Below are 23486 nucleotides of genomic sequence, written 5' to 3'. Positions count from 1 at the left end.
TCACGTCTGAGTTTGAATCATGAAAATAAAAATAACATTTAAACATGGATGAAGGTCGGGAGGAGAGCAGGCAGGAGGTTCATGTGGTGGTTTGAAGGGAAACACTGGTGCCGTCCCATTTATTTTAATCAGGTTACTGGTACTGCTTTACTGTACTTTGTCACATGACATTGACCTCACAGGAAAAGGAGGGAGATACTTTCAGACTATTATTACATCTGGAGGTTTGAGGAAAAAGGTTAAAAATTACATTCTCGTCATTTCACGAGAAAAAGGCCAAACACTGAGAATAAAATTTAATTTAAGAAGAAGAATTTAATTTAGTCAATTTAAGAAAAAAAGTTGCAATATTTTAGGTCAAATATTGAATAACTTTGGTCATTTGTGCTATTTTGTACGATATTTGATATTAAAAGGAGGATGTTGGCAGAATTATAGCCGCTGTTGTTGTTGTTGTTGTGTGTCTTTACGAGAAAAGAAGATGTATAATGTATGTAATATTTTAGTAATGAAGTTGTGATATTATGGAAATAAATGTGGTTTTACTTTTAAGTCAGTAATTTCAAGAAACGTTACATTTGTTTTTTAAGAATAAAGTGACAAATACACGAGAACATAAATTGTAGTTTGAGAATAAAGTCATAATTTTATGAAAAAAGTCTTAATGTTGCAGAAAAAAAGACATCATTGATGATTAAAGACGTTACAAGAATAATGTCCAAATCTTATGAGACAAAAGTCAGAATGTTACACAAGTACGTTTTTCAAAAAGTCACAACTTCACAAGTGATATTACAACAATTACTTTTTCTCCGAAAATCTCAACATGAGATCCGACGACTTGTTTGTTGTTTCCGCAGCTTTCAAACATCTCATGGCCTTCTTCGCTGGATTGAGTTGCTCAGTTGTCATGGAGATGGTTTAGTTGTTATCACATATTTAGGTCACATGATAACGCCTCCTCTGCCTGACAGACAGAACTCAGGGTTGTTGCTTATTTGTCATTTAATATTTAGCATTTAAAATCAGATGGTTGACGAGAAACTTATTTTTCTATTCTCCTGCATTTGAAATTGAAGCCATTTCGACATAAAGACTGTGACTCTCCTCTAATATAAGAGGTATGATGTATGGAAACACTGAATCATCACCCTCATGTTGTTATAAATTGGCATTTCTTCTCTTACAGAAGTTTTTACTTGTTTTTCATTGAAAATGCTGCAAACTCTGTTTTTAGCCACAAAAACTCACACAGAAGGAGGGACTGGCAGTTAAAAGATCTCTTCATGTTGGCACCAGCGAGATGCAGAAGGCACGATGCAGCTTACAGAAGTTACTGAATTACAAGACGCAGCTCGATGCCTCAGAGGAAAACACTAAAAGTATTCGTTCGTATTTGCTGAAAGTGCCTTTCAGTCGGTGGGAGGATCATTTTAAACACCAGTGTTTCCCTTTAACAAGCCGAAGATGACAGTTTAAACCCGGTGGGATCGAGTCACAGGAGAAACTTCACAGCTCAGTTTTAAAGCTCTTCATCACTAAAGAAGTGATGAAGAGCTGCTCTGCGTTTCAGAAAAGGAACAGAAACCAGAAGGTCAAAGGTCGAGTCGAGTGACTCAAGGTCCAACTCGGGTCTAAAGTTTGATCCCAGTTTAAGAAACGATTCCAGCGTGATCGGAGTTTGTGCTCATCTTTAAGACGGTTTGGTGTTTTTAACGTTTTCCATGTTAACACGTTCACACCGAGTGAAGAAGAGGAGGAAGGTGACATGTTACAGACTGTAGCTGCTCCACAACTTCCCTTCAGCTCCGTCACAGAAAAGAAGGAAACATGAAGTCAATGAACAAAGACTGAAACACTGGAGCGCCTCGTCATCAGTGATCGGTTCACTTCCCTGAAGTTCAGGTCCAACCGGACGAGCCCGAGAGGCCTCACAGCCGGCATCCTGCTGATATTCTGTTTCTTACTGTCAACAACTCAAACCAGCTGATCCAGACTCTGAAGCTGGTGTTTCTAACAAGTACTGTCGGTGTCCGAAGTCTGATGTAGCTTATTCCTCTGCGCCGCACGCGACAACGTTTATACTAACAAACTACTTCCCTTTTTAAAAGATTACTTGGCTTCAGACCATCAGACCCCAACACACCTGCCAACACGTCTGAGATGGAACGATGTGACACTTCAGCAGGAACCACAAAATCTGACTTCATTCTAGAAACAGGTCACGTTTTTCTTTATTTTCAGAATATTACGATTGGTAATCTGGCCCTAATACTCCACATACGCTGCATGTCCTGCTCCGAGTAACGTTTGTTAAAGATTACAGTGCCGAGCTGTTGGTTGTTGGCTTTGGTCTTTTCATTGGATCTGTCAACAATTACAAACTTACAGAATAATAGCAGTAATAGTTATTAGTCCACCTCACTTTATGTACAGGAATAATAATAATAATAATAATGATGATGATGATGATGATGATGAGGAGGTCATTTATATGAAGTCTTGTCCCACAAAGACAAAGACCCCGAGCTTCTGTTGGACCCTGGTGTGTACCTGCTTGCAGGTCTAGTTTCTAAGATGAAGCTACATATCTGTGTTTTTAAAGATTTACAGTAGGAACCAATGGGCTCGGAGCTGAGAGCCAGACAGGAAGTCAGACAGGAAGTCAGACAGGACTGAGAGACGGACCAACATGTTGAATGAACACAACCCAACTTATTCTTTAGCTTCAGAAGAGTTTTAAATAAAAAGGAAACAACTCCGTCGGCGCTGGAATGATTCTTAACAAACTACAGAAACGTGCGGCTGACCCAACGTGACGCCATGACAACAGTTCACAAAATGGACGACAGGGTTCAAGTTCAGAGCGAGACGAGAGCGGGAGAGTGGATGCTGGTGAAATCGAACTTCAGTCGCTGTGTGTGTGTGTGTGTGTGTTTCCTCCCTTTGCAGCCACGATGTAAAAAGCATCTTCAGTATTTACTGGAGGAGACACGGCGATCACCACTGAACACAGACCTCAACTGCTCGTAGAACACTTCTTTTTCTGTTTCAAATATATATTCTGTTTGTACAAGATGGTGATCGTCGCCGCGGAAACCGTCGACATTCAAAAAGATTTCAAAGTAAAAGAGGATGAGCGCTGCTGCTGCGACTCTTCAGCTTCTTTTTTTTCTACTTCAGCTGACTTCAGATCAGTCGTTCCTTCACATGTTAAACCTCCTCAGTATTTCACGAGCTCCGCCCACACCCGAACGTCCCGACTACACAGAAAGAAACAGCAGAGATTCGATCCACGCCGCCAACATCTGTCCTGCAGCTGGTTAACATTTAGTTTTTCAACCTTCAGCAAAAAGAGAAACAGAGGAGACAGATGGAGAAGACGGCGGCGAAAATGGCGGCGGCATGACGAATGGCTGAAGCAAGAGAGGAAGAACACCACCGAGCCCCTGTGAGGCCTCCGTCCAAACATGCCCTCATCCATCCCCTCCACCGGGGAATGTAACGTGAAGAGTAGGAGTGTGTGTGTGTGTGTGTGTGTGTGTACGTGTGAGGTGGTGTTGAAGCGAGCGTATGAAGGTTGGCGAGCTCCTAGCAGTCCTCGTCCTTGTCGTCCACGACGCCTTTGAGCCGCAGGCGGGCGAAGTCCTCGAAGACGAAGTCATCGTCCTGGGAGATGCTGCTGTGAGGACCAACAGAGACCGTTTATTAGATCATCGAGAACTTCAACCACAAAAAAGATGCAGTTCTGGTCCAGAAGTAAGAGAACCTCATTTAAATATTGTAAAAACGCAGAACGCGATGTTTTAGCTTAGCGTGTTAGCATGCTAACATGTGCTAGTTGGCAGTAAACACAGAGTCCAGCTGCGGCTGATGAACGTCATCAGTTCTGCAGGTGTTCGGTCATAAACCAAAGAATTGGACACATTAAAACTTTGACCTGATGACGTTACGGGATCACTGAAGTTATTACATGAATGTGTGAACAGTTGCTGGAACAAAGTGGTGGGCTGACAGAAGTAACTGGTTTCACATCTGCTCCAACAGATCCAAAGGTTTTATATGTGAAGACAGTAAGTGGGACAAGACGAGAGCTGCCTTTGTTTTTTGAGATATTACACAAACATTCACCAACACTTTGCATTTTTCTTCTTCTGCCTGAACAAACTCGACAGGAGACCTGAAACTCACTTTGTGTCGAATTCTATCAAATTGGTGTCGATGGGGGGGTCCATCTCTGGCACAGCTGTAACACACAACCACACACACACATTAGCATGTCACATCGTTGTTTCCATGGAAACTGCTTCTTGTCTCCATGGAAATTCAGTGCATGATAAAGACGGGATGGAAAAGGCCACAGAGTTACATAAAGGCTGACAGAGTCGGTGTGTTCTCAGATGAGACGTCTGCAGTAGAACCAAGTACATTTACTCAAGTACTGGATTTAAGTAAAGTACAAATACCTCTTTCTACTTCTACTTCACATCTCAGAGGGAAATACTGAACTTTTACTGCACTACATTTATCTGGCAGCTTTACAGATTACACACGAGTTGATGTAACATTTAGTGCTTTTCCTTTGAATGCTTTTAATAATGTTGAGGTTCGGAAGAACTTTCACTATTTCCTGACATTTTAATTACAAAACCATCAATCGATTAACGAAGGAAATACACGACATCAGTTCCGTCTCAGATGATTTCTTTTTGTTGTTATAATGGACGGATGTTATTACATGCAGTTGTGTCGCGTGAACGCACCTGACTGTGGGCGGGACAGTGGCGGCTCCACAGGTTTAGGATGCATCAAGATGAAGGGCAGCTCCACCGACACGTCTCTGAAACACAACAACACGCAGGAAATGAGCCGTCAGTCCACAGACAGTGCTGCTGGGGAACTGATGGAAGTCATGCTGTGAAATCAACATGAAGCTACAGGTGAACATGGAGGAAGTGTTGAGTTTCTATCAACAGCAAATTAAAACGAGAGCTGATCAGAAAACTAAAACATGATCAAATATACATAAAAAACTAAATCAAGACTTTAATCCAGTTTATTATTTAAAGGTTAAACTGGTTCCTCTCTGGTTACAATCTGTTTAAAAACAGGTTAAGCTGGTTTAAACCCACTGTATCGGTTGTTGAAACAGATCAGATAATGTTTTCATTAAAGCAGGCTGTGTTTTTATGTTTCGAGTGTGCTGTCGGCTTCAGACACATTTACCTCTCCAACATGCCTCGCAGCAGCCTGCAGGGGGAGACACACAGTGGAGGGGGGGGGCGGAGGAGGGGAGGAGGGGGAGCCACACAAAAAGCCAAAAACACAGAGGGGAGATGAAATGAAAAGCAGGAGGCAACATGTTCACAACACGTTCACAACCTACAGAGGGAGCAAGCACAGTGAGGAGCAACTACAGCAACAAGCAGACGGTTTCCACGGTAACTGACACCGACAACAGGAAGTTAGAGGACGAAGCAGGAAGTTGAGGCTGAGCTGCACCAACATGGACTCACTGACGGTCAGGATCAGGATTTAGTTAAACTGAGTTTAAAGTCAGGTTCAAACTAACTAAATGTTTTTTTTCTTTTTCTTCTGCAACCAACAATAATTTTCACTACTGATGAATCTGACATTTGTTTGATAAAATGAGAGAAGAAGAAAAGCATAAAATCTTCACATTTGAGAGGCTGAACCAGCTGGTGTTTCGGCAGTTTTCCTTAATGTCTTAAATGTTTCGTCAATATCGAAATAGCTGCTGATTAATTCTTTAATTGATCGGCTGCTCTAACTGAGAGGCATTATCTTCTCAGCCCTGCTTCTTATTCACCTCCTTATGACTGAAGCGAGGTCTCATTCCAGATATTTCTATACATCTGTATGTAGCTATATCTACCTTTCTCTATATCTAATTAAATGGATCACATCTGGTCTGAAGCCTAGTTTAAAGTAAAACTCTCTGAACTCTGAACTTCAGCTTGATCCTAAGTTTGAGTGTAAATTAGTAACTTAACTTAGTCAAACAGAATAAAAACATTGTTGAAGACGCTCATACTTCCGAATTTCTCAGCAGGACAAGAGGTCCATAAAGTGCTCCGAAACAATGGAAATATGAACATTTACAGTTCCACGACAACTGGACAAACTTCAACATCAGCGGACAAAGACTGTGTGACATTATCAAAAGCTCCAAAGCAGCTAATAAGGGGTCCTTATGGTGAGACTGTTCAGTGTATTTGAGCTGCTGTTTATTTGTGGGGTCACAACGTTTAAGATCTAAATGAATCCTGTTTAAATTAAGCCTGGGTTTAAAGTTTTGTTGCGACAGAACCAAAAGTTAAATCAGGATTTAGTCCAGGTTCAAAGTCAGTGAACCGTCTTTGTCTCCAGTGATGTGTAGGACAGAGTAAAGTCAGACATGGACTTCCACCTTCCTCTCCTGCATTGCTGGATCAGGAGGGAGAAATGCTAGTTGCTACGAGCTAACAGTCAGGGATTTTGATATTTGTTTGACGTATATTTGGGACATATGAACATTAAGGGACGCAGGATCAGTTCGTGTGGGCGCAGCTCAGCCACAAATGTTTAAATCGACTGGAGTCTGGAAGAAAAAGGAGCTCAAAACTCGACTGATAACGTCTACAGGACACAGTGGGGCTGAGAGGACAGGAAGTGATGTCAGCAGAGAGTGTGTGTGTGTGTGTGTGTGTGTGTGTCGTACCCTCCACGTGAGACCACCAGCTTGACTTTGACCCTGTAGGACACCAGGATCCCCAGAACCTCCTTGTTGGTGACGTCCTTCACACTGAAACACACAACAGAGCGCCGTGGTCATGTGACTGCACCAACACACCTGTACGACACACCTGTACACTGTGTGTGTGTGTGCGTGCGTGTTACATGGTGGACGAGGCCAGGTTGGTGTCTTCATGTTTGAGCTTGCCGTCCAGAGCGAGTCCCCTCTTCTCTCGGTTCTTGTCGAGCGTCGGGGTCAGAGTGTACACCTTACAGAAGGTGGAGCTGGACGACACCTGGTCACTGAGGAGACCACACGCTGCTGTCAATCAAACTGTTCAGTAAACCCCGCCCACCCAGCAGCACGCCACAGACTGACTTCAGATCACTTACTTCCAATTATAGTGCGGGTGATAACTTAATATAATCAAAAGTTTATCAGGTGTAGAATCATGATGTATAACATCATCATGGTGTTCATCACTGGTTTAAACTGGTATACATCATTTTATACTGGCTTTAACTGCTTATACCCAGTTTAAACCAGTTTATCTCTTCTTTAAACTAGTATCAAACCAAACAGAACCAGTTTAATATAAACTGGCCAGTAAATGTGGCTTCAAAATGAATCAATACTGATTGACCTCAGTAACCCTCCGATAATCTGCCAACTGGGACTTACTCTGCCTCCTGCTGGGCCACTGGACATTTATACTGGGCAGTACTGAACAGGCAGATGTCTGCATACTGACGCACTGCAGAGAGACAGACAGAGAGACACAGAGAGACAGACAGAGTTAGTGTACAATCCGAACTTCATATCTGACTGAAAGCATCATGTTTTCATCCAAATTCAGCTCAAATATTAACAGAATTTCCAGAAAATCACTAAAGAAAATGTGAACGAATGCTTGTTTCCATCCAACATCAACATCACAGAAACAAAGAGACGGACGGACGTACCGGAGATCTTGACTCTCTTGACCGTCTTGGTGGAGTTGTTGGTGACGTGAACGTTGACGCTGATGGGCTCTCCGTGGTAATACAGCTACACACAATGCACCATGGGAAAAAAGACATTTATTAGTGTTATTGAAGCTTCTCATGAGGAGGAAGTCATAAAGAACCAAAAGTAAGTAAAAGTAAAAACTACTTTATACAGTTAGCTAGTTTAGTCCAGTGGTTCCCAACCTAGGGGTCAGGCCCCTCCAAAGGGTCACCAGAGAAATCTGAGTGTGTGTGTGTGTGTGTGTGTGCACCTCCTTGTCCAGAGAGGCCTCCAGGTGTAGGGATCTGTCAGACATTAGGAAGTTGCGGGTCGTCTCCACCATCGGCTGAGGACCAGGCTTCTCTGGAGCGTACTGAACCTTCCTGATCACCAGACGCACCGAGTTCCTGCAAACATGAAATACTTTATTTCAATCTGCACACACACACACACACACACACACACACACACACACACACACACACACACACACACACACACACACACACACACACACACACACACACACACACACACGATCCATCTAAACTCCTCCCATTTATGAGCAGAACTCTAACACCCATCATGCCTTGCTGCTGCCTCACATCACAGCGTTGTGTGTGATTGTTGAACATGAATGTAAATTGGTGGCTGTAGACACAAGAGCTCTGTGTCACTGTTCTTTCTGGAAACATCAGGACGTCACACTGATGTCATGTTGCCGGCCGGCTAACTGCCATCTCTTCAGCTTACTGTTACCTTTTTAACCCTTAAGCTAGTCAGCAGTCCATCCTGCAGTCAGCTGGTTCAGTTCGGAGTTCAAGCCAACAACCCCACTAAGAGTTCAGCGCTGAGTGCTGCTAAAGCCACACTGGAGACAGTGTTTTTACATTTCAGACTTCTACAGTTAAATGTTGCTGTGGTTAGTGTGTGACTGTAGCTCTGCTGAAAGATGTCATCAGAACTAGTGCTGCAACTCATCGTTATTTATACTCATCTGCCAATTCATAGTTCAGTCTATGAAATATTAAAAACCATAAGATGTTATTGTCATATATGACGAAGGACAACCTCGAACAACCTAAGAAGCCGGAATCAGAGAAATTTGGGTATATTTGTTTAACGAAAATGACTGAAGCAACAAATGAATTACAAATAATTTGATAATTGATTAAAGGTTCAGGAAATGGAACAAACCCTTGTGACATTGTGGATTTAAACTGTTCATGGGGAACCCTCTGTAAGATCCCCCCTCAGAGAGCCCTTGTAAACCTGCTCCCTGCTGGTCTGGACTCACCTCTTGTGAATCTTCTCTTCTATTGACTTGGCACAGAAAGCTCTGATCTCAAAGTCCACACCGCAGGCCTGCAGAGAGAGAGAGACCGGTTCAACCTCCATTCACACAGACCACTAAAGCAGCCGAGACTTCATTCTCATACTTAAATATATTTAAATATATATTCCACACTTTATAAATCTGTGTTGAGTTCATTTCTTCTGTCTCAGCCGGAGCAGCTCTGTTCATTGACTTCTCTAAATGTTTGACCCAAACTATCAGAATCGAGTCTGGAACATCGTCCACTTCTTGAATGATGTTAGATTCATTGATATCCACGTGATCTATAATAAATATTTTATTTTGGGCACAATCTGCATTTTAAAATAAAATAAAAAAACGGAAGGAAGAGCTGCTCATGTTCACATCAGCTGTCATTCATGTTCATTCAGTGAGAAACTGGAAGAACAGAAGTAAACTTGTCTGTTGTCAGTTTGTGTGTCTGAACACGTCAAACAAAGACCATCTGTAACACCACTGTAGCTGAGTGAGACCTCTTCTCTCTAACTGATCTCACGTCAGTTTCAGTTCAACTTTCATGTCAGATCCATACTTGAAGCTGATCAACTCGACTGTTTACTGATTTCATGTGTTTGAAGTTCAGATTTTCTGGATGTTGAACAGGAAGAAACAGAAAGTGACAGGATGGAACCAGCAATAAACCCCAAAACAAATCACAAGTTCACAGTATTTTGAATACAGGAAAATACTGTTAAATACTTGTGAAGTGATTACATTGTGTGTGTGTGTGTGTGTGTGTGTGTGTGTGTGTGTGTGTGTGTGTGTGTGTGTTACCTTCCCAGTGTCCTCTGGGCCGGGCTGTAAAGTGACTGAACAAGGGAGGTTCTGAGGAATCTGAATCAGCAGAGAAGAAATACAGTCAGCGGTTCCACATCTGAATTACAAACCACAGCTTGTTAATGTCCATTCATCAGGCTGAACTTTCCTCTTAATTCATGTTACATGCCACACACACTGAACACCGGGGGCCACATTCACAAAGCTTCTCACAGAGCTCCAACCTTCACGTTAAAACTCCCAGCAGCCTCCAGTCGTTTGATGCAACCACACTCCAAAATGACAAATATTAAAGCTGAAAGCTGGAACCTGCGTTCTCAAACTCTAATAAAGACGACGGAGCATCGAGTGTGTCGTGTGACCCACAAGGTCACGTTAGAGAGAAGACAGTGATGCTACCGCTGATCAGCTACAGTCCACCACACAGAACAACTAACGACAATTAAAAACAGAGTCAGTAACTGAAGTACAACATCTGACATATTATTCCCGCCTCCAACATGGTCCTTCATGTGGAGTCGTGTTTGTCACCTGATGGATGAAGTCCAGTATTCAGGAGTCGCCCTGCGGTCGGCTTCATCAGTCAGTCTGTAAAGGTTACCCTGCGTGTACGATGACACAGCTAAAAAGACTGGACTGACCAAGTGAGACCCTTCTTCTCAACTCGTCAACATTTAGGGGGGCAGCCCTAATCCTGACCCACAGGCTTCCTGAAACTGGTGTAGACTTGTTTGAGTGGATAACATTTAAAGGAAGTCACAGAGGTGGAGCAGTGATTCATCTGGTTTCTCCCCTGACCCTTTAAGCTGACACAAATAGAGAGCAACTGCCTCCCATTACGGAGACTAAGTCACGATGACGCAGATTCATCAGTGACTCGGAGACACCCAGGAGGTCCTCCAATGCTCTTCATCCATTAGCTGCTGCTCCTCCAGAGGGACCGAAGCCTGCAGCGGCGACTCGAGGTGCTAATTCATTCAGTGAGACGTGCGATCACGACTCTAATGAGATGAACCACAAACATCAACCCGCTCTGATCTGCAGCAGCTTCACCAGAAAGCAGCGAGCAGACCAGTGAAGCGCTCTGAAGGTCCTCCTCTGTGCTCCTCTGTCCTCTGGACACTTCTTTTAGCTTAGCATCAGTCGGAGCTTTGTGAACAGCTTTCAGGGATTTCATCTAATTTTAAAGGAAAAAAATATTTGAGGATTTAGTCGGAAAAACAACTCTCAGACCGACGGGGAAGCGTCCATATACAGCCCATCATATATATATACACACACCAGTTTACAGTCAAATAGTTCCAGGAACTCAACTAAATAAATAAAAGTCCCTTTGTGATGAAGAAACAAGTGTGTGGTTTGAATGAATCCAAAGGAGACAATCTGCTGAGTGTGTGACGGTTATTTAGGAACGTCTTCCACCAAAAGGTTCATTGGTGTAATGAACAACACTGAGCCGACTGATGTTTGATTTGTATCTAATGAATGAGAAGAAGAGCTCTCGGCCTCCTCCTTATAAACCAGTGACACTCGCTGCTTCCTTGTTTGGTGAATGAAGTGACACACAAGTTGTAGATGCGTCTGTGTTTGACCAATCAGCGACATTCAGCCGTACAAACTCCGCCCTTAAAGTTCCTGAACCAGTAGAAAGGACCACACCCTGAACTATTGTGCAGGAACTAATATGTAGTTCCTGTTTCCTCGGATCAAAACGCATGTTCAGTTTCAGAGTTCCTCAAAAGGTTCTTGGTCTCCTGGGAAATGTCCTGTGGTGAAATCGGCCCGTATGTCGGCTTCAGTGTGTAACCACATCAAATCAAACAGGAAATAAAGGCTTGTTTCACACATCTCGGCTCTCTTTAGAGACTGGGAGCAGACTACTGTCAATCACAACGTCTGTCCACAGCTGCTGGACCATCAGGATGTTCCACCCCCAGGATTAGGACTCTTTAGGGGCCAGGAGCCAACTGTAGACCCTGGTCCCTGTGGTGTTCCTGAAACACGTTGAAAAGCAGCAGTGACTCACAGTGAAGTAGAAGGGGTGTGCATGCTGGCCGAGCTTCTTCAGCAGCCTCTCCTGCAGCCGGCTGTTGGGTTTCCGCTCCTCAGGCACCGGAGGGAAGGCCTGGGGGCGGGGGGTGAAAAGGACATTCAAATATCAACTGAAAGTACTACTACCACCACACTGTATAAATACTACCACAAAAGTCCTGCAAAATGTTACTTCATTAAGTATCTATCAGTAAATGTATTTGCAGTGTTACTATAACTGATCATGATGATTATTCCTCATCATTAATGTGAAGCAGGATGTTACTGTTGGAGCTCAGCTAATGATTATTAGTTCAATGTGGATGAATCAGCGGATTATTTTCTCCATTAATGGATCGATTGTTTGGTTTGGAAACATTCTGCCGTCACAGTGACCCAGAGCCCAAAGTGACACCTTCACAATGCTAAAAAATAAATACACAAATCCAATAATTCAAATAATGATATTTAAGTAAAGTACCTCAAATGTGTACTTCAGTACAGTACTTGAGTAAATGTACTAACAGCTGGAGGTTTGGAGCTCTAACCTGGAAGGTGGAGATGTACAGGTCCTTCCTGAAAGACAGACCCAGAACGTCCAGGTCCTCGCGGCCATATCGAAACGCACAGGTCAGCGTGACGAAGACTACAGGGAGGAGGAAGAGGAGGGGTTCAGCAATGATACCTGTCCCTGTTATCTATAGATAATAAACTGTGTGTTTTTGTGTGCAGAGTCAGAAAGAGGCCGAAGAGACCAATCAATGAGGGATTTGTTGGCCGCAGAGTTTAACAGGTTCATTGACAACTTGGACCCGGATCCTAAATGGAACCGGCTATCGACCCCCCATCCCCAGACCTCACAACGACTGGACTTTGATGCAGTGAGTTCAGGAGGAAGCTGTCCTACCTTTCCTGTCCTTCAGGTACTCGGGGTCGACGAGGATCACTCCATCTGTCAGCAGGAAGACAAACACATTGACATTTGGCACTTTTTGGAAAGCTAACATTGTACTTCCATAACTTTGAGATCCTTGTCATAAAAAAAAAAAGCCCTTTGATAAAATATGAATATACAAACTGCTGACTCACCTACTGGGTCCACGTGGTCCAGGTGATCCACAAAGTCTCTCTTTCCCAGGTAAACTGTCACCTGCACGGCCCGACACAGCGTCAACTGTTAGACTTATTTCATTTCGTTTTTAATTCATCATCTATTTCATGTGAACAGTGACTGAAACTTCAGACATGACCGATCAGAGCGACACATCATAACTGACAATATTCGATAAAAGGAATATAAACTAAACTTAATAGTCGAATTAGTTCCATCTGCATCATTAAAATGCTGATGACACTGAATGCATCAGTAATAACAATACAGCAACAACTTGTCCAATGATTTTTACAGAGCGGTATTTCTACTTTTACCTAAAAGATCTGAGTACTTCTTCCACCAGTGAATACTTCAGATGGTACCACCTGTATTCCTGCATAATGAGTACTTTTACCTTTGACACCGTAAGGGCACGTTTCTAATAATACTTCTGTACTTCATCAGGGTTTTATTACTTTTATTTAAGTAAAGGATGTGAATACTTTGCTTTATATTTCATCACACGTGGGTCGCTGCAGACTCACCTTACAGTTGGGACTCGACTTCTTGAAAACTCTGAGAGGTTTGGAAACAGGAAGAAGAGTGAGGGAAGACAGACAAAAGACACTCATGTTAGTGGTTTGTGTCATTTGTCCCCATCAACAAATAAATGAGGAGGAAAACACAGTGACGATGTTTCAAAGTGCTGATTTAATCTGAACAGTGAAAACATCAGAACGTGTGACTCTCCGAACATTTAGTCAAAATAATCAGAGGAAACGTCTCAGTTTCAAACAAGGCCACTGTTTATTTCAACACAGCAGGAGACGGGGGGGGGGGAGTGGCTCGAGAGAAAACTGGGTTATTGTGGGATGTCACCACAGAGCTTTAATGGGGGCAGGTGGAGGGTTCAGAACCCCCCAACAACCCTGAACAGCTTTAATGGGGGCAGGTGGAGGGTTCAAAACCCCCCGACAACCCTGAACAGCTTCATCAGAGTATTAAAGAGCAAACAGGACGTCGAGGTTCACAGTGTGTGTGTGAAATGGTCACTTCCTTCAACAACCGCCACAACACATAAACAGGAAGTAACAAATACAGCGGTTTCTCCTCCTCACATCTCCGGTTTGAAGCCGAAGCAGTTAAAAACCAGCCGAGGCATTCAGGAGAAACTCAAACATCTGAGCTCCGCTGGAAACATTGGCCTGAGCTGCTGCAGCCAGTAAAGTGTTTACAGCAGAGCAGCGGCTCCAGCTGATGGCTGCTTCCTGTCAGAGATCCCCTCCGCACCGCGTTATATTTAGATCACTTCAAAGAACAAATTAAAACTGATTTACAGGTTTTGGTGGCTCCAGTTTGGGCACTAAAGGCTTGTTTATCACTGTGGTGTTTTCAGCTGCAGCTCCAGAAATACAAAAACACTGTAATGAGCTGCAGGACTCAGAGTTAAACTACATGTAATTCAAATTCATCGTCATCATTTTCATTACCGATGATTGTTTAGTCTGTAAAACACAGTAAGAGAGGTCCATCAGTGTCCCAGAGAGACGTCTCTATGTTTTTGCTTAATAACTGTTGCAAAATAATAATAATTTCTCCCTCCTGATATTTACATTAAAGTGGACGCTCTGTTTTTAATCTCTGGCGGAGCATCGCATGTTTATCTCTGCACAAACAGCAGCAGAGCCCGACCGCCTCCTTCGGATCCACTTCCCCCCTGTGACGGTGATGTGAGGTTGAACCGGCTGCCGTGGGAATAAGCTCTGCCAGAAAACAGCCGGCTGCACGTAAACACACTTTAACGCTCGACTAAAGGTGGCGCGGCAGCGAGCGGCAACTGATCCACCTGCAGCAGGACGGTCTGCAGGGACGGCAGCTCAGACAAACAGACGGACTGAGGAGACTCCCGTCCTCCTGAGACAGCAGGCTGCTTCACCTGAACGTGAAGGGACTTCATGCCTGGACAAGAACTGAGCTGTTTACATCCAGCTGAGGACTCAGAAGACAGATATTCACATGTGGAGCCAGAACATGAGGTTAAAAACTGACTTCAACAATTAATCAAATATCAAAGTGGATTTCATTTCTGTTAATCGACTAATCCTTTCAGCTCTAGATTAAAGAAGTCCCCGATGTGTTCATAATGCCATTAGTGACTGAATGTCTGGGTTTTGGACTGTTGGTTGGACAAAACAAGATATTTGAAGACGTCTCTGAGAAACTGTTGGACATTTCACACAATTTTCTGACCTTTTAAAGACTAAATGATTATTGATTAAACCAGAAAATCATGCGCAGATTAATCGATAAGGAGTTCATTGCAGCACAAAATGAATCCATCGATTATTTCAATGTATAGATTCTCCATTGTCTGTGAACTAACTGCAGACGCTTGACTGTCCTTCTGTTATTACAGACAGTGAACTAACCACAAACGCTCGACTGTCCCGTTGTTATTACAGACTGTGAACTAACCGCAGACACTCGACTGTCCCGTTGTTATTACAGACAGTGAACTAACCACAAACGCTTGACTGTCCCGCTGTCACTACAGACAGTGAACTAACCACAAACGCTCGACTGTCCCGCTGTTATTACAGACTGTGAACTAACCGCAGACACTCGACTGTCCCGTTGTTATTACAGACAGTGAACTAACCACAAACGCTCGACTGTCCCGCTGTTATTACAGACAGTGAACTAACCACAAACGCTCGACTGTCCCGCTGTTATTACAGACAGTGAACTAACCACAAACGCTCGACTGTCCCGTTGTTATTACAGACTATGAACTAACCACAAACGCTCGACTGTCCCGCTGTTATTACAGACAGTGAACTAACCGCAGACACTCGACTGTCCCGTTGTTATTACAGACAGTGAACTAACCACAAACGCTCGACTGTCCCACTGTTACTACAGACAGTGAACTAACCGCATACAGTCGATGTCCCGCTGTTATTACAGACAGTGAACTAACCGCAGACACTCGACTGTCCCGCTGTTACTACAGACAGTGAACTAACCGCACACAGTCGACTGTCCCGCTGTTATTACAGACAGTGAACTAACCACAGACACTCGACTGTCCCGCTGTTACTACAGACAGTGAACTAACCGCACACAGTCGACTGTCCCGCTGTTATTACAGACAGTGAACTAACCACAGACACTCGACTGTCCCGTTGTTATTACAGACAGTGAACTAACCGCACACAGTCGACTGTCCCGCTGTTATTACAGACAGTGAACTAACCACAAACGCTCGACTGTCCCGCTGTAACTACAGACAGTGAACTAACCGCAGACACTCGACTGTCCCGCTGTTATTACAGACAGTGAACTAACCACAAACGCTCGACTGTCCCCCTGTCATTACAGACAGTGAACTAACCGCACACAGTCGACTGTCCCGCTGTTATTACAGACAGTGAACTAACCGCAGACACTCGACTGTCCCGCTGTTATTACAGACAGTGAACTAACCGCATACAGTCGACTGTCCCGCTGTTATTACAGACAGTGAACTAACCGCAGACACTCGACTGTCCCGCTGTTATTACAGACAGTGAACTAACCACAAACGCTCGACTGTCCCGCTGTTATTACAGAATCGAACTAACCGCACACAGTTGACTGTCCCGTTGTTATTACAGACAGTGAACTAACCGCAGACACTCGACTGTCCCACTGTCATTACAGACAGTGAACTAACCGCAGCCATCAGACAGGTCTGAACAGCACGGAGTAAACCAGTCATGTGGAGGAGAAACATTATATTACAATCATCAGTGCATTATTAACCTGCAGGTAACTCTGTAAACATGTTATATTATTAACCTGCAGGTAACTCTGTACACATGTTATATTACATTATTAACCTGCAGGTAACTCTGTAAACATGTTATATTATTAACCTGCAGGTAACTCTGTAAACATGTTATATTACATTATTAACCTGCAGGTAACTCTGTAAACATGTTATATTATTAACCTGCAGGTAACTCTGTAAACATGTTATATTATTAATCTGCAGGTAACTCTGTACACATGTTATATTATTAACCTGCAGGTAACTCTGTAAACATGTTATATTACATTATTAACCTGCAGGTAACTCTGTAAACATGTTATATTATTAACCTGCAGGTAACTCTGTAAACATGTTATATTATTAACCTGCAGGTAAATCTGTAAACATGTTATATCATTAACCTGCAGGTAACTCTGTACACATGTTATATCATTAACCTGCAGGTAACTCTGTACACATGTTATATTATTAACCTGCAGGTAACTCTGTAAACATGTTATATTATTAACCTGCAGGTAACTCTGTAAACATGTTATATTACATTATTAACCTGCAGGTAACTTTGATTATTTGGACCATTATTGCACTTTGCGATTCTAAATAAATCTCTCAACTAACCAAGAGGCCTGTATGTGTGTTTTAGACTAGATATGTTTGTACTGGATATTCAACGGTTAGATCATTAACTGATTAATCGTTCGACAGAAAAGTCATCTGCAACTATTTTCAGAATTAACTGTCCTTTTTCAAACAAAATGCAAAGAGATTGGACTGTTGATGGAATAAAACAAGCAAATTATCTACTTGGGCTGTAGGAAATTATAAACAGGCCCTTTTCTGATACTTTATAGACAAAACGATTAATAGAGGAAATAATAAATGATTTAAAAAAACTCAACATCATAAGTTTTTCTTGTTTTTCACGAACAGGTTGTCTCGGTGACATGAGTGTGTTTCGGACATGACATCTGAGTGCCAACAGCTCCGTGTTTGACCGCTTGATGCTGACGGTTAACAGTTGTGTCGCCGCTTCAGCTTCAGTAAATGATCATCGTCTCTTGGTTTCAGCTCTGTGCTATTAAACGGTGTCTCGTGGTGTTGCAACAATGACTTCCTGATCACACACAGAGTCAAACTGTGGAGATGCAACAGGAGGCCATCCGCTGCGATTTGATCGACTCTAAAGCCGTCGACCAGGAGAAGCTGAGGACGGTTTCTTCCACAGCAAAGTTCAGCCATGCCTCCTCCAGCTGCTCTGTGCTGATTTCATGAAGGCCAAACATGCTTTTATTTTGTCACATTTCACTGATGCAAGTCGCTGCATTCACGGTTAAAGCCCAAAGAATAAACTCTGACACCGACAGCTGGGACGAAACGCAGCCGCTCAAACAAAACGGAGAAAATAAATTATCGAGTGTCACAATTCTCTGCAGCAGAAACAAGAACACGTAACTTCTGTCCTCAATTCTACAATATAACAATAAATACAAAGTAAAAGTCCTCTGCTCCAAATCTTTATTTAAAGTACACAAGTATTCTTGACAAAATACTTCAGGCATCAACTTTAAACAAGTTGTTATTGGAGAGTAAATAGTGATGCATTCACTGCCAGGGGTGAAGTTGAGTTTAACTGTTTTGTGTACGGTTGGATGATTCAGCAACAAGCTCGTCTGTGTTTAACACGTACATCGCTCGTTTCCACTTGACAGTCCGGAACCTCGTTCTTTGCGTAACCTCGCTGAACTTACAAACCGAGACGTTTCAGATATACAGAACGTCTTCTGTTAGGAAGATGACAGTGTTACGGTCTGCAGCAGTGGGAGGGACAACGGCTGATACTGTTTTTATTTTTACATTCATGTTATCAGAAGATAGGAAGAACCCAGTACACATCTGGAGCAGGTGTGACATTAACCTGAACCCTAAACCTTCACCACAGAGAACAACGCTGAGTAATAATAATAATAATAATAATAATAAAACACTTCAGAGGACATTTAATATCTTGCACACACGGTTTATGGCTCCTGCCTTTATCCTCTTTAAAGGCAGACCACTCGATATGCTGCCATTCAAAGCTGACATCATACAGTTTTAATAAGCTGCAATTGAGATTTGATATTATTCCCTTTCTAATAATAACAGTGTGATAATCCTAACGTTAACACAAAAAACACAATCTGAAGAGGAAACACACTTCAACACGAGTCAGGTTTGTTCACAATAAACAGTTTGTTCCACACACTGCAGTATCGTTTATCTTTCTACCATCGTTGGGATATTTTCGCGGCACTGTTCCCTTTGTTCTCTCTTCTTTTCTAGGTTGACGTCAACAGATTGCTCGTTCTGGTCAACCAACAGATACAGCCGATAAAAAACAAAGATATTCAGTTTAGACAAATAAAAGCAGCAGATCCCCACGATGTAGAAGCTGGAACTTGGGAAAGAAAAATAACTTCCATGAATAATCAGTTATCAACATGGTTGCCTATTAATTAATAGATTTCATTTTCATTTTGACCACTTGATGGATCCATGTCCAATATTCACTCTGTTTGTTTCCACCTAGCTGTATATACTTTTATATAAATACACTCACATATATACACTTTTACTGCTGCATCGATGGACGAAGCTTTTCATGGTCTTAAATTGTAATAAAGTTAAAGGAAACTGTGATGGGCACTTTTCACTTTCCTGGTTCAGCAGCTCGTCTCTAACTGAGTCCGTCTGCTGCTGAGCAGCTCGTGTTCAGTGGCTTCTTACAGCTGAGAGAGAACCAGGACAGATAAACCAGGAGCTGAGAGAGAACCAGGACAGGTAGACCAGGAGCTGAGAGAGAACCAGGACAGATAAACCAGGAGCTGAGAGAGAACCAGGACAGGTAGACCAGGAGCTGAGAGAGAACCAGGACAGATAAACCAGGAGCTGAGAGAGAACCAGGACAGGTAGACCAGGAGCTGAGAGAGAACCAGGACAGGTAGACCAGGAGCTGAGAGAGAACCAGGACAGGTAGACCAGGAGCTGAGAGAGAACCAGGACAGATAAACCAGGAGCTGAGAGAGAACCAGGACAGGTAGACCAGGAGCTGAGAGAGAACCAGGACAGGTAGACCAGGAGCTGAGAGTGAAGCCGTCACTGTTTGCATAATGTTTGTCTTTCCTCCTGCCGCTTCCTCTCCTCCCTGTTTCCCACCTGTTTCCTAACAGGAAGCGACTGAGTTCAGTGGAGAGGGAGGCAGGAAAGTTAAGAGAGAAGTGGGCCGAGCTGGAACTAATGTTTGCTAAAATCACAGTAAACGTCAGCGTCCGTTACACATGAAGAGGCCCGATCACGAAGACATTAAAGAAGAGGAAAGTATTTCAGAAAGAGCAGCTAAAGAAGCAGCACGTGCGCAAAACTAGTAAACAAAGAGGCATTTGTGCGTCCAAAAGCTGTAAAAGGACCAACCCTTTGTCTCTGCAACAAACATGCAGCATGTAAACACCCTGAGATTAAAGCTGAGAGTCAGCACTTTGACCTCACAGCCATCCGTTTATTAATAATCCAATGTGCAGAGTACAAACTAAACACTGTGCAGCAGTGTCCACCTGTCAGACTGTGAAACGAGCAGGAACATGAGCTTAAAGAAAGATTTCAAACCTCGAAAACTGATTTCAGCACTTTGAGGTGTTGAGCTCAGAGGTCTGAGGTCTGGAAACAGGATCTTTAATACTGATCAGCATCTGCAAAACACTCTGGATTAAGAATAAAGACAAAAACACAGCGGATACACGGCAGTGTTAACCCAATTAATAAGGAGTGTGAAGAAATCATCCTGAGGCTTCAAGAAACCAGAATATCAGCTGTCGGGACGTGATATATTCAAGTGTGTCAACATGGCATCTTCATCTGTCAAAGACAAACGAGCAAGAGGCGTTTCCACTGTTTACCTGCTCACTTTGACTATTCAACATGATCTAAGGCAAACCTCGTTCTTTCTAACGGTGTCACGTTATCTATATTCCAAAGAGAAGCCTTCAAACTCGTCAAAACACATTTACAGCTAACTAGCATGAGCCTGCGGTACCCTCATACCCGAAATTAGCCTCTATTAGTAGCAGGCTAACCCAGATAGCCCCTCAGTATGCACCAAACTCCATTTGAAAATATTTTATTTTTAAATGTTCCTTGATAATTCAACAGGATGAAAGCAAACTCTTCATGATTTCTGAATCAGTTTAGTCTTCCTTTAAACTCGGCATAGGCACTATCCACCAAACAGCTCTTTAATTCAATAAACTCTCGCGTTTAACTACAGATGCCCATTGGTCGATGCCGCCCACCACGGCCGTATTTTGTTGGAAAAGCACCGTGGGAATTCCTGTCTACGACACTAAAACGTAGTTTATATCAAAACAAGTGCAGTTGCATGCACCGCGTGTGTACTGGATTAAATAGTCGGTGTTGATGATTTGTCAGTTATTTAGATTTTTTATTGAATAGGTGCATTAGCCAGATATCGAGATCTGACAGATTTCTGATCGGAGGCTGGTACACCGTCCTGTCCACTGGAGACGTATCGCGGTTAGCTAACCCCACCCTGCTGTGCTAACTTCGCCTCCTGCAAACGAGGTCATCGCATTTGAGGTTCAAACGCGAACCGTGGTCGCGCTCAGTGATCTTTGTGTCGGGGTTTTCTCATAAAGCAGTTAAACCTCTGCTGCACAGGCTGAGAAAAACTCCCCCGCCCGGGCCAGCAGCAGCAAGCTAACGTTAGCAAAGTGCGTGAGAACGGATGCTAACTAGCTGTTAGCCGCTGTAGCCTAGCCGTCCTACCTGGTGCCCGCCTTGTCCCCCATCTCCTCGGCAGGCGGACGGCAACAAGATCCCAACAAAATGAGCCCGGAATCGGAGGTGTCTTGACTTTAGAAGATGAGTATTTCTTCAGGAAGCTCCGTTCACCCGTCCATCCACATCGGCGCACGGCTAACTAGTTAGTATGCTAATTTAATTTAGCGCCGCCTCGGCTCCTCTGGCTTCCGCAAAGGCAGGATTCGCGTGTGTGTGTGCGTGTGTGTGTGTGTGTGTGTGTGTGTGCAGGGGCTGCAGATCACATTGCGCAACGCAGAGTCTCCAGAAAAATGACAACAAAAAGCATTAAATGTTAAAAAGACAAAAGATGATTCATCGTTAAGTCAGAGTGGATCTGGCATGTGGAGGGTTCATTCAGACCAGATCCTGGTTTCAGCAGCTGACTCACCTGCCCACTTCAGACTACACACACACACACACACACACACGGCTGTACACCTGTCTGTCCTCAACAACAACAACAACAAACATCTACAGCTCAGATTAACTTCCAAATTAACTGACACACTTTTTTTAAAAAGCAAAAGTTTGAGATTATTTTCTTGTGAGTCGGATGTTCAGATTGATGCTTCTCTCATGTCTGTAGGTAAATATGAAGCTACACTCAGCAGCTGATTAGCTTAGCATAAAGACTGAAAACAGGGGGAAACAGCTAGCCTGGCTCTGTCCAAAGCTAACAAATCCACCTGGAAGCACCTCGACAATTCACAAATAAACACGTTATATCTCGTTTGTTTAATCTGTACAGAAACTGATGTATAAAATGACACCTGGCTGTAACAGGGTCTTTGTGCCGGACTCCAGGAGACTAATGTGTTCGCCACTTAACCTCAAAGACAATAAGCTGTAAAACATCAGCGTGTTTGGTGACCAAACACAAAGACATGTCAGTGAGTAACTGGAGCGCAGTACATGAGTAAATGTACTTAGTTATGTCCCACCACTGCCACCTTATAAAGTACCAATCCACACACCACATGTGGATTCATCTGCCGCTGAAAATAGTCCCCAACAAATGCACTGTTTCCTCCAGTTAGTTTGATAAAAACTACAGCGAGCAGCTGTTTGAGGAAATGACTGAGCCTTTTGAAACATGAAACTATATATTTGTGAGGTGTTTTTAAGAGTCTTCAGTAGGAACCAGTGAGCTGTGAGCCACAGAACTGAATGGATTGAGTTTTTGGGACAGGGTGTTCAGGGCTGAGCAGACTCCTGTCAGAGCTGTGTGTTTCGACAACCTCTTGCTCATGATTCACTTCCTGGATATTTTCCTTTTGCTGTATCCCATCACTGCAAGCTGCTGCAGACCAGCCTCAACTTCCTCACAGGGACCGGGAAAAGGTTCACCTTCACTCCCTCCATCTTCACCATCACCATCCTCCTCCTCCTGTGAAGCTGCTCAGAGGATAAGAAGTTTCCAAAATCCTTTTACTACATGTTTTTCAGACAGTTTAACTATACTTACATCATGTTTAAAATGTTTAAAGGTCATTCACAAAGGTTGAAACCGACAATAAACCACAAAGGGTGTATTATTACCAGAGAGAAGTCCTAAAAGAGAAGTGAAACAGGTCACTGGGCAAAATGTTGTATTCAATCAGCACAAATGAGAATCTTCACACCAGCTTTTAAAGGCAATTTCTGCTTTTAAAGCTTCCGGTCAACTCGAGTGATATTTGATATTTCTCCACTGAAGCTGCTGGTAAGACGCTGAGTTTGTGCCAATAAACATTCAAGCTCAGCGTTTTAAAACAGAACAATAAACAATAGAAATAGAATAACTCAGAGTACAAACACAGAAACACCAAATACATTCAGTCATATGAAGATGAAATGA

At 43.1% G+C, this 23486-nt stretch overlaps 1 protein-coding gene across 4 annotated transcripts; it reads right to left on the bottom strand.

Moving 5' to 3' along the window:
* Positions 1–650: 650 nt before the first annotated feature.
* arrb2a (arrestin, beta 2a) lies at positions 651–21793 on the bottom strand. 4 transcript variants are annotated; one of them, XM_070918081.1, is made up of 17 exons: positions 21614–21793; positions 13527–13557; positions 12978–13038; positions 12796–12840; positions 12437–12534; positions 11884–11982; positions 9855–9914; positions 9021–9088; positions 7995–8130; positions 7699–7783; positions 7418–7490; positions 6901–7038; positions 6722–6805; positions 5227–5250; positions 4764–4840; positions 4192–4246; positions 651–3682 (listed from the first exon to the last, which is right to left on the bottom strand). In XM_070918081.1, the coding sequence occupies exons 1-17, from the start codon at positions 21634–21636 to the stop codon at positions 3592–3594; spliced, it is 1248 nt and encodes a 415-aa protein (XP_070774182.1). In that variant the 5' UTR covers positions 21637–21793; the 3' UTR covers positions 651–3591. The 4 variants fall into 4 exon arrangements, with proteins under 4 accessions (XP_070774182.1, XP_070774180.1, XP_070774181.1 ...); XM_070918079.1 differs by lacking the exon at positions 5227–5250; XM_070918080.1 differs by lacking the exon at positions 5227–5250 and having other exon boundaries at positions 651–3679.
* Between the last annotated feature and the right edge of the window lie 1693 nt (positions 21794–23486).

This window comes from Enoplosus armatus, chromosome 13 (assembly GCF_043641665.1).
Source record: "Enoplosus armatus isolate fEnoArm2 chromosome 13, fEnoArm2.hap1, whole genome shotgun sequence".
NCBI classification, from domain to species: domain Eukaryota; kingdom Metazoa; phylum Chordata; class Actinopteri; order Centrarchiformes; family Enoplosidae; genus Enoplosus; species Enoplosus armatus.
This window is presented reverse-complemented; position numbering and strand designations above follow the sequence as displayed.

What these genes read in the sequence shown, in the direction of transcription:
- arrb2a (XM_070918081.1), bottom strand. Translation starts at nt 21,636, where the DNA reads ATGGGGGACAAGGCGGGCACCAG. An exon ending in GGGGACAAGGCGGGCACCAG is followed by an intron (nt 13,558 to 21,613) that starts GTAGGACGGCTA and finishes CAAACCTCTCAG; the next exon opens with AGTTTTCAAGAAGTCGAGTC. An exon ending in CACACCCCTTCTACTTCACT is followed by an intron (nt 9,915 to 11,883) that starts GTGAGTCACTGC and finishes CTGCTGATTCAG; the next exon opens with ATTCCTCAGAACCTCCCTTG.